At 36.7% G+C, this 12,071-nt stretch overlaps 1 protein-coding gene across 5 annotated transcripts in view; it reads left to right on the forward strand.

Moving 5' to 3' along the window:
- LARP4 (La ribonucleoprotein 4) overlaps nt 1-12,071 on the forward strand; it is a 48,026-nt gene that overhangs the window by 15,656 nt on the left and 20,299 nt on the right. Inside the window, exons 2-5 of one of the 5 annotated variants that reach the window (XM_081934604.1) lie at nt 2,385-2,490; nt 2,961-3,108; nt 5,542-5,697; nt 11,743-11,818. In XM_081934604.1, the coding sequence (XP_081790730.1) occupies nt 2,410-2,490; nt 2,961-3,108; nt 5,542-5,697; nt 11,743-11,818 (461 nt within the window). In that variant the 5' untranslated portion in view covers nt 2,385-2,409. The remainder of the gene's footprint in view (nt 1-2,384; nt 2,491-2,960; nt 3,109-5,541; nt 5,698-11,742; nt 11,819-12,071) is intronic. The other 4 variants (XM_081934605.1, XM_081934608.1, XM_081934606.1 and 1 more) reach the window with 4 other exon arrangements.

Raw genomic sequence — 12,071 nt, forward strand, 5'->3', positions numbered from 1 at the left:
ATTTTTACACATGACCATTGCAGTATCCCTATGGTCACATGATCAAAAGTCAGACACTTGGCAACTGGTATGTATTTATGACAGTTACAGTGTCCCAGGATCATGTCATCACCTTTTGCAACCCTCTGGCAAGCAAAGTCAATGGGAAAGTCAGATTCACTTTACAGCTATGTTATTAACTTAATAACTGCAGTGATTCACTTAACAACTATAGCAAGAAAGGTTGTAAAATGGGGCAAAATTTGCTTAGCAGCTGTCTTGTTTTGCAAAAAGAAATTTTGGGCTCAGTTGTGACTGTGGCAATTTTTTTATAATCAATATGAGAATACCGATTGTTCCATTTCCAAATCTTTGTGACTTAATCAAGTAACAACAGTGTGAACAAGACATCGACCAGATTCACACATGGTTGTCTAATAATTTTATCAATCAATAGTGCTTTTGTTGAGAAGATAGTTGTGCTTTTAAAATGCTATTTATAGCAACAACAGAGGAAATAATAGATAGAAAAGTATTGCTGTTTTTTTTTTGTTAAGAGATCCTCTGGAGGGTATGATGAATTTCAGTATATTAAAAATTAATTTTCCAGTCCCAATTGTGAACACAAATCAAGGACTATATCCTTCGGGAGAGGGTGCGGCTAAAAATAAATATTATATTATTATTATTATTATTATTATTATTATTATTATTATTATTATTATTATTATTATTATTATTATTATTATTATTATTATTATTATTCATAATCAGTTATGTCCAAAGAGGTTACATGCATTTTTTTATTTTTTGCAATAATTTAAATATTTAAAAAGGGGAAAGTATTAAAGACTGATATAGGCCGCATAAAAATAGAAGCTGTATTATGAAATATTTTCATGGAAAGATAGCCTTGTGTAACAGGTTCTTAATCCAAACTATTGAATACTTGGACATATAACACTATTTTTTGTTTTCAAGGCTGCTCAGTCATGAGTTGTCAGCACATTGTAAAAGTAAGCTATAGTGTTGGCTTTAGATTTCAGTTGAATCTTATATGTGAAAATTTGGGATTGCTAAAAGAAGCAGGAAATTGGTAGAAAGAAACCATGATTTTAATTATGGTTTGAGTTTATTCATTAAATATTATTGTTAGTAAACATCAATTTAATTTCCAGTTAAAAATGTTTATTCTTATAAATTATTTCAAACCCTCAAAAAGTATTATTATAAGAAAGTCCTGCCAACTATAAAAAAGTTACTAGTCATTTCAAAATATGTACAGTAGTCACCTTTATACCATTATTATTTGCCAAATCTTTAAGATTGTGGATTAGGATTGCTCTTTTAAAAATGAGAGCATTTCAGAATGATAAGTAGCAATGCTATTGGTAAGGATTCACTGAATTGTTCAAAATCATAGCACTTTTGCTAGAAGAGGTAGATAAGTGTGAGCACATGTTGTTTATTGTCTTTTCTTGGACATGTTGGGCCAGTTCTAAATAAAAGATTGGACATTATTAAATGCCCATATATTAAAATTCTATTTTATTTTTAAGAATGCCCATTGACCTGTATATAGCCAAAACATTAATATACTTGAGGTTGGTGGTGTACTTTTTATTATATCTGCATCCAATTTCTATAATTACATTAAAGTGTACTTTTTCTAATACTGCATGACACATGGGTAATGTCAGTCATATTGCAGAATCCAGAACTAAATGAATCCTGCAAAAAAAGTTATCCTTATTTTTATGCCTGAGGAATACTCAGCAAACATTTATTTTTCTCCTACTCTTTTTAGGAGTATAGGAATTCTTGTGTTGAGCACTTGTTATACTTTGTACTTAAAATATAAATAGCATTGTTTTCCATGCCAATCATTTTTATGTAATTTCTGTCTTTGGAATGCACTTCTTTGTACATTAGCCAATTAAATCGGGTTTTATAATAGTTACACAGTATGTAGAAACTTCTGTTTGATCAGAAACATAGGTGCTTCTGGAAACTAATGTTATGAAACAAGGATGCACTAATTAAGTTCTGTTTTTTTTTTGCTGTCCCAGGTTAATTAGTTGATTGTTGTAGAATTAATGTGGAGATCAGTCTTGTTTTAAAGTTTTACACATTAATTTCATTCTTTAAGAATGTTTTTGGGGCAAATGTTAAGGGAAAATATAGATGAAACTCAATTTTAAATACAATCTGAGCATGGGTTACTTTTGCAAAATAACTCCTTCAAAAATCATAATGGAGAGATGTTAGGACAAATTGTGTAGGTAGTTTATTAGTTGCAAAACTATAGAGCTGTTAAAAATTTTGAATGTGTATAGGAGCAAAAGTATATTAATGGCCATCCAAACTGTTTCCTTATGTCCTATTTTTTTCTGTTCTATGGACAGGGGATGGTACTAAAACTACTCCTTGATGCTAGAGAGACTCCAGAAGGCTAGACTCTGGAAATTCAACTTCCTTATTCTCTGGCTTGTGCTTCTCTGTGGCAAGATGGTCAGTGCTTGTTTAGTACCGTTATGCTGCCTTAATAAAGAGGCTTTTCTTGTGTTGTATTTTGAGATGTGATTTTGTTCAGGAAAGAGTTATTTAAGGTTTGGGCTTTCGCAAAAGAGAGTGAAAAGGCTGTAGGTTGCAGGGGGGCAGGTGTTTGGAAACGACATCCTAAAATTTTGAAGAACCGGGCTTTACTGCATGCCAACAGTAAAACCAGAGATGTGCGGATGGTTGAATGACTAGAAGAACTTAACAGTATTTTTATACTCTAAACTGAGTGCTTTGAGATTGAGGAATAACATGGAACTTAAATGTACTCAATTGCATGCAATGATAAATCACAAGTGTATTTATTAAACTCTGTAGATTGCCTGAGTAGAATGATTGAACAGCAAAGAGCAATAAAAACAACCCAAAGTTATTTTCTGAAGTTTTTATTATTTTCTAATGCATATCTTCTGTTTTCTCAGCAGGTAACCTCGAAAGGTGCCAGCTTAAATCCTAATGCAAAGGTATGGCAAGAAAGCATGCAGGGAAACCCAGAAGCTGCAGCAGTACCTAACGGCACTGAGCAATCATGGCAAGAGGCAGCAGCTGTGCAGGGTAATTGTACCGAAGGTAAGATGTCAGGTTGATATATCTAAATGCTTCTTAATTCCTTTCCTAGTTTTGAATTCTAGATGTAACACTAGTACCAGCATTTAGTAGTAAGAAGCAAATCTTGTTCTTGAACAGCCTGTGATAGCTACTGAATGCCAATGGCATCTAACAGGCATTAACTTCGAAAAAGTTAGTTAAGATATTTGAATATTAAGGCTAATTCTCTTAGAATGTAAGTATGGTGGCCCAGTGATGACCAAGTATCGCGCTAAGAGGGGATCATGTTGCTAAATGTACAGAAATGATCTCTTGACTTATTCTTTTTCTTCCCTCTCCTATTTCCTTTCTTGTCTCACTTTTGTCTTGATCTTTTTCTCATTTCTGCACCTTAGTGAACACTTGACCCTATGAACAAAAAGATTATGAGATCTGAGGGCCATGTACAATCCTTCCTACTTCCTTAGAATAATGAGCAACTTAGTAAATAATTTATTATGGAATCCAAGGCCATTGATTTCATCATCGGTTACTTGCACTATGAATAAACTTTATTTTGTTATTTGACATGTAGTAGCTTCTAAATAAGAGATTACTGACTCTTAAGTATCTTGTAGTATTTATGTGAATTAGTTTGTATGATTGTTGCTGGGTGATGAGAAGCTAAGGAGAGAATATAGAAATATTTATTAATCAAATTTATATAGCCACCATATAAATGGGCGTCATACAACAATCCAATAAAACAATAAATATGAAACAAATATAAAATAAGTATTACCTAGAATGATGATAAATTATTAAAAACATTAAAAACTATAAAAGAATAACTTACTACGTATATGCTGAACAATAGTATAATCCTATAAGTATAGTATAATTCTATAAGGTGACTTGGGGTGGTTATTTATATAATTTAGCCATGCATCTCTTTGTTCCATTATATTTTAAATTATTTCTTTAAAAAGAGCTAGTGTTGCAGTGAGCAGACTCAACAAATTAGCCTAATTAAATTTAAAATTAATTAAAATTAACTGAATACTAATTTTTGGGGATCTCAGTGCAACAAACTTTATATGCAGTTGATAAAAATTTAAATGTACATAGTGTCTTATGAGAGTTGTATAATGACACCATCATAATGATGTAAATTGATAGGTGTTACCATTTGTCCAGTGCCATCACTCAAATGATATAAATCGCCACTATAATGTCCTTCCTTATTTAGCAGCCATTCATGAATAGCAAATATTTCTTCTCTCCAATGGGTCCATTAAACTAAATAATATGATTACTTCCTTTATGTTTAATATTTTTTTTGTCACAGTAAAATGTTTAATATAAAAGCTCATATTTGGCATAGAGCCAACTTTGCTGTAGTAGTTAAGGTGCTGGACTAGGAAACGGGAGACTCTGGATTTTAATCCTGTCTTATGCATGAAAAACCAAGTGGATATGACTTTGGGCCAGTCATTCTCTCTGGCCAACCCACTTCATAGGGTTGTTGTGGGGAAAACAGGAAAAGGAAAGAGCATTAGGTATGCTTGCTGCCTTGAATTACTGATAGAGTAATAAAGATGAGATACAATCTAATAAATAATGTTCAAGGGGTTATGAAGCTCACTTAAACATTTGGTGTTTTCACTGGTGCCTTTGGGACTTTGGTTGACGTGTTTTGTCTTAGTGGTCTCCAAATATCTGTAGAAAAAATCTAAATATAAATCACTGAATTATAATTTGCTTTTTTTGTCTTTTGAAACAAGCTTTTGGAGTTGTTTCACAGCTGTAATCTGAAGAATGAAGGATATGCATTTACGTTGGGGGGTGCACTAAGGGATGTTCAGCCAAACTCTTTGTACACATGTTCTGCACTGACAATAAAGATTGAATTGACACGTAGAAAGGATTATGGGGTTGTAAAAAAGAGGAGAGAGAGGAGGTAGTGTAGTTCTTATTGTCTAGTATTCTTGACATTCCTTTAAACTGTCATTTATATAAAAATGTTGGGGGAAAGCCAAAATTGGTGGATGCATCCAAGTTAAGTTAACCTATTTGTATGAGCACTTTGGTAATTATGTTTTTTTTAAAAAAAAAAAACACCTTGTACTTAGAGGTCTCACAGGTTCTTTTAATTATATCCAATTTACAACTATTCCTACCACTGCTACTCCAACTACTACTACTTATAAATCCTACTCCTGCTCCTTGAGACAATTATCTCTTATCTAAGGGCTTTGCTCCCACATAACACCACCAGCTGCCTCTCAGCCCAGCTTTTATATCCAAGGTTGCAGTACTGGCTACCAAGAGCTCTTAAAGAGACAGATTACAGCAGTACTGCCATTTTCTGGGCAGCCTCCTCTCTCACAAGAGGTTCTCAAACATTAGCTTTTTATATAAGAATGGGTTGCTACTAGACTTTATTTCCCGTTGATTGCTCTTGTACTCTTTCAGGCAATACTGAGGCTGCAGAGGATTGTACTAAACAATATGAAGCAATGTATTCGTCTTGTGAATTGTCAAGAAACAGTTCATGTGCTGAAGAATCAGCTGCTAATGGTCTGGTCTTAGCACATGAGGAACTTGGATATCCACTCTATGATGTTTCGGGTAAATAATCTACATTGTGAAAACCTACATTTATTAAAACTAGAAATAACAATGAAATATTATTCCAAACACATTGGCAAATTATGCAGAATATTACATAGGCTCTGAAAATACATACACACTATGTATACCCTCAATACCAGTTATGTGTAGTGTATGAGATTATTGATATCTCAGAACTTGGATAGTGGCAGTAGAAAAATAAGCCCTAGCATATTTTTTTACGTGTGCACTTAATAGAAGCCCTATCCCAAAATAAGTCCTACTTAAGAGCCTGCGCAACCGCCCACCCATTCTGTCTGGTTGCTCGCGGTGCTGTGGCCACGAAGTGGGGATGTGTGGCGCTGTCTCGTGCCTGGCTTACCTCCAGGTTCCCACAGCCACTTCACTCACCCCCCTTGTTTCGCAGCAGCAGCCATGTGCAGCAGGAGTCCATGTGCCTGCCGTCCCACTTCTGCTTGTTCACGGCCACAACAGAGCAGGAAGCTGAGCGGTATGCTGGTGCCACGGCCGTGATCCAAGGAAGATGTCTGGGCATGGATGGTAGGCTTCAGTGGCCCTAAGGTAAGCCAGTGTGGGGCAGCTCCTCCTCCAGACTCGCCTTGTGGCTGTGGCACTGGCACGGCTTGCTCTATTGTAGCCGTGATCAAGCAGAAATGGCGCAGCGGCCACGCAGGATCCTACTGGACAGGGCTGCTGAAGCCACCACCGTGAGGCATGTGTCAATACATAGTTTCCAAAACATAGTTTCCAAATAATAAATACATTTATGTGTTTTGTTTATTTTGTTATTTTTATTATATCCCACAATAGACAGTAGTTGCCTAGTTCTGTGCTTTAAAGGAGTTCTGAAGAAACTGGATCAGTTAAGAATGGAGGATAACTAGGGAACTAGATTCTAATTGATTCTAATTGCTATCAGGAGAGAGGGAAGGACCCAAGTTAGTTAAGCTTTGAGAAGCAAAAACTAAACATGTGATCTACTTCAGGGGCTGTATTCTAGTTGAGGCTTGATAGCCAGCATTTAATTTGGATTCCTTCACCGAACAATGGCACAGTGACCTAAATGGCCGCCTCCAACTTCTCAATTCTAGTGCAGTTATTCTGTATATATTCTGAGGTAGCGTTCTTTCAGTTGTTTACTTTTGAAGAGAGAATATTGCAGCTTTGAAACTACACCAAAATGTTTTTTAAGTGTTAGAATTCTAGTCCCCGTCCTACGCACCAAGTTTAAGGGGTTTAATGAAAAGTTGAAAATTATAGGCAAGACAAGGTTCTGTTTTATTTCTCTTCTTTTAAATGTTTTTTAAAGGACACCAGATTGAAAATAATTTTAGGACAAATGGCTTGTTCTTTTTTCATGCTTTCTATTTACTATGTATATTTGTAATTCTCCTGTGTGCTGCTTGGAGAATCCAAGCACGGGTTCAACTGCTTATGCAACAACAAAATGGGAAGCCTGTTTAATTTCATTGTTTGTGTGTAAATTGCATGTAAGATCTTCTTCCAGGTGATAATTGGTTTTTTCTTCTTCAAAATATTTGAATTAATATCTGAAGGCAAATAAAGTATTGCAAGTATTTGTAGGTTATAGATTTCTGGTAAAAAGCCCTGTATATTTTGTGTTTATCGCTATCACATTAGCTCTAATTTGATTGCTTTATAGACCCTGTGACAGCAGCAATCCTATAAAGAGTGTTTCAATGCAATTGATATTAATAGAACAATGTTCAAAATATACTTAGAACACCATAAGTACTACAAACCAATTTTGTATAATTAATAAAGGTAAAAAAAGGAGGAACAGTAATTACTAGATACAGTTACAAATAACTGACTGCAGCCCAGGTATTGGGGATTTGGGATCATTACTCTATTTCATTTGAACTTCCCTGAGGCTGGGGATTGGAGCTGTTTTCTACAAGGGGGGAGTCAGAGAGACAAAGGTAGGGGCCCTTTAACTCTATTTCATTTGAACTTCTCTGAGGCTGGTGGTTGGAGCTGCTGGCTACAAGGGAGGAGTCAGAGAGACAAAGAGGACTAGGTAGTAGCCCGCGCGCCAAACGGCGCGTGAATCATATATCTATAAACCAAAATAGCAATAATACATTCTGGATTAGTGCACTTGAGATTGTGATTTTATTTTATTTCAAAATGACCGGCTTAGTTCAATGTAATAGCTGTTTTGCACCTGTCTTTCTCAGTACTTTTCAAATTTGGATACTGTCCCCTTTGTAAACAAATTACTAGTCTACATAGACAGATTACCTATCTAGAATCTCTAATCTCTGCTCTCCAAGGAGAAATTAGGTGCCCAATTTGACCATTCCACACTATGGAGATGCCACGCTATCAGCCCCCTCTACCACAAACATCCTGCAGGAGAAGAGCAGTCTCGACAACCGTGGGAATCTGGCAGGGTGAGAGTTGTGAACCATAAACACAAAGCTTTTGCTGTGACCCAGCATAACAGATATAGCGCCCTTGCTGACCTTAATGGGGACACTAAAGAGACAGGTCAAGGTAGTTGTGATAATGGTGACTCAAATAAGCAGGGGATCATGGTCCAAAATGAAGAACTTTCTTTGGAAAGGCGAAATGGGGGTCCAGGTATCACAATGAGTTGCACAAGAAGATCAAGGTATGTAAAAAGAGAAGTCAGCTTCTGGTTGGTGATCCAATCGTAAGGGATGTAAATTTAGGAAAGGCTATGGAGGTTTCGAAAGAGGTCAGGTGTCTTCCAGGTGCTACTGCCAGCAGAGACAAGAGGCGTATTCTTAAGATAGTCAAGAATGCAAGTAAGAACTGTGACGTTGATGCTATTATACATCTTGGCACAAATGATCTATCCCAAAAAGATGTGAAGAATGATTTCCAGAGCTTGGGGTATGAACTTAGTAGTGTAGGTTGTAGGCTTATCTTTTCAGAGGTTTTACCAGAATATAAGGAACAAAAAGGGAAGGGCCAGCGTGTAGCACAGTTTAATGTGTGGCTAAAGGAGTGGTGTAAAAGGGAAGGCTTTGGTTTTATTTGTCATGATGCCTGCAGCTGGTCCAATGAAAAACTGTACAAAAGAGATGGTTTGCACCCATCCAAGAAAGGGACTGAGTTACTTGGCATTAAATTCACAGATTTTCTGGATAAACATTTAAAATGAACAGCGGGGAGAGATAATTAATTGATACAGAATATTTCTGTCCCCAGCAATCTAAAACTCATAGGGTTATCATTGCATGTAACAGATGTTTGTGCGGGTAAGATGATCTGCTGTCAAGCAAAACCAAGCATTTAATAGTGAGTGCCATACCATGTGCATGAATCACACAAGTGGCAAGAAAATAGGGGCAGTCAGGCATAACACAGGTTATGTAGACAGTAAACACAGGGTCAATCAAAATGGACTCAAATGTCTATACACCAATGCACAAAGTATGAGGAATAAACAGAGTGAATTAGAAATTCAAGTAAATGAGGGCAGATACGATATGTTGCCATTACAGAAACTTGGTGGGATGAAACCCACAAATGGAACATACAGCTAGAAGGATTTAAATTATTTTTTTAAAAATAGACCAAATAAAAGAGGAGGTGGAGTTGCACTATATACAAGAAATAACTACATCTCTACAGAAATAGAGCACAACAATGATGAGAACTATCTTGAATGCATTTGGGTCAATATTAAAGATTGTGGGGGAAATGACATTGCCATAGGTCTATACTACAGGCCACCCAACCAAGCAGAGGAAGTAGATGAACTTTTTGCTAGTCAGCTAACTAAGGTATGTAGGAAGCACACCACAATAGTAATGGGGGATTTTAACTACCTTGACATCAACTGGGAAACAAACTGCACCAAGTGGAAGATCTAACAGGTTCCTAACGAACCTAGCAGACAACTTTGTTTCCCAAAAAGTAGAGACGGGAACAAGGGGATCAGCCATATTGGACTTAATTCTCACTAACGGAGAGGAAATGATAGAAGGTGTTGAAGCCATAGGAACCTGGGGGCAAGTGACCATGCAATATTGGAATTCAACATTATGCAAACACAAGTAGTAGAACAAAGTCGAACTAGAGTCTTGGATTTTAAGAGAGCTAATTTCAATAAACTTAGAGCTTGGGAAGAATTCCATGGATGAGAATCCTCAAGGGGAAAACAACTCAAGAAGCTTGGGAAATTTTGAAAAATGAGATTACAAAAGCCCAGTCTAGCACAATACCAATGAAGAAGTAAAATAACAGCTCCCAAAAAAACCATAAAAAGTGGAATGAGAGGGACATAATTAAGGCAGAATATCAGCAAGTAGCCTGAGTCTGTAAAGATGAAGTAAGGAAAGCTAAGGCTCACAATGAAGAAAGGCTTGCCACAAAAGTAAAAAAAAAACTAAAAAAAGCTTCTTCCAACATGTTAAAAACAAGAAAAAGGTTAAGGAAACAATTGGTCCATTGCTGGGAGAAAGTGGCAAGAAGGTGACAAGCAACAGGGAGAAAGCAGAACTATTTAACTCATGTTTTACATCTGCCTTTACACAAAGGGACTAAAACAGTCCAACCTATCAAAAACAGCACCACAAAAATCAGATTAGGAATACAAATTGAAATAGGGAAGAAAATGGTAAGTGGGCACCTGTCTACCCTAGACGAGTTCAAATCACCAGGACCGGATGGATTACACCCCAAGGTTCTGAAGGAACTGGCAGATGAGATCTCAGAACCACTGAACTATATCTTTCAGAGATCTTGGAGAAACCGGGGAACTGCCAGAGGACTGGAAAAGCTGATGTGGTTCCCATCTCCAAAAAAAGAAAAAAAAATAGATCCAGGAAACTACAGACCTATCAGCCTGACCTCAATACCAGGAAAGATTCTGGAAAAAATAATCAAGCAATGAATTAACGAACACCTAGAAGTAAACAAAGTAATAGCCAAAAGCCAACATGGGTTTGTCAAAAACAGATCATGCCAGACTAATCTTATTGCATTCTTTGACAAAGAGACAAAATTAGTGGACCAGAGGAATGCTGTTGATATAGTTTACTTGGACTTCAGTAAGGCATTTGATAAGGTAGACCATAACCTACTACTAGATAAAGTAGAAGAATGTGGGTTGGACAGCATCACCACCAGATGGATTCGTAACTGGCTGACCCACCGCACTCAACGTGTAGTCCTCAATGGAACTGCATCGACATGGAAGGAAGTATGCAGTGGAGTACCCCAAGGCTCTGTTTTAGGCCAGTACTCTTCAACATCTTCATCAATGATTTCAGTCGCCACGATGTTAAAAAGATGTGGAGACTAGAAAGAGTGCAGAGGAGAGTAACAAAGATGATTAGGGGACTGGAGACTAAAACATGAAGAACGGTTGCAGGAACTGGGTATGTCTAGTTTAATGAAAAGAAGGACTAGGGGAGACATGATAGCAGTGTTCCAATATCTCAGGGGTTGCCACAAAGAAGGGGGAGTCAAACTATTATCCAAGGCACCTGAGGGTAGAACAAGAAGCAATGGGTGGAAACTAATCAAGGAGAGAAGCAACTTAGAACTGAGAGAAATTTCCCGACAGAACAATTAATCAGTGGAACAGCTTGCCTCCAGAAGTTGTGAATGCCCCAACACTGGAAGTCTTTAAGAAGATGTTGGATAGCCATTTGTCTGGAACGGTATAGGGTTTCCAGCCTAGGCAGGGGGTTGGAGTAGAAGACCTCCAAGGTCCCTTCCAACTCTGCTATTGTATTGTATTGTATTTGTTAAGTTTGGTGTTCTTAATAAATCTGTCCTACTGCCAGTCCTCCATGAAGGAAAATACTTTTTTGGCTACTGATATCCTTTGATCCCAACACTGTTGAATGGAGAAAGGAAGTAAGATATGTGTTCTCAAAGCCTCTGCGTTCTAAGAATTCCCTAATCTTCAACACTATATTCTCAAGGGGTGTTAGGAGTTAGGAGGAAGTGAGTTACAACTGCTTTCTGTCAGTAGGGATAAAAACAGAATATAAGTTCCTGGTTTTAGATAATATATTCTTGGAATTCTTTTCTCAGGTGAAGGCAACCCTGTCATTTCTACAGATGATTTAAAAGAATGCTTGAAGAAACAATTAGAGTTCTGTTTCTCACGGTATTGTGCCTTTTTTATTGTATTAGTGTATTCATGAGGTTAATTTCAGCTAAATAGAGCTACTTGGCATGCTTTGTGGATATTTTATAAGAAATTCATTTGAAAATCTAATGACAAATATCTCTAGAGGCTTCCAATGCTAATAATGAGATGTAGATATAGTTGCAAAGTCAGATTGAGCTAAAACACCTCAATTAAAATACTCTGAAATAAAATAGAGAAATAGTTTATTTTTCTAATAACTGTCCCTGCT

This window comes from Natrix helvetica, assembly GCF_964273705.1.
Source record: "Natrix helvetica genome assembly, chromosome: 1".
NCBI lineage: Eukaryota > Metazoa > Chordata > Lepidosauria > Squamata > Natricidae > Natrix > Natrix helvetica.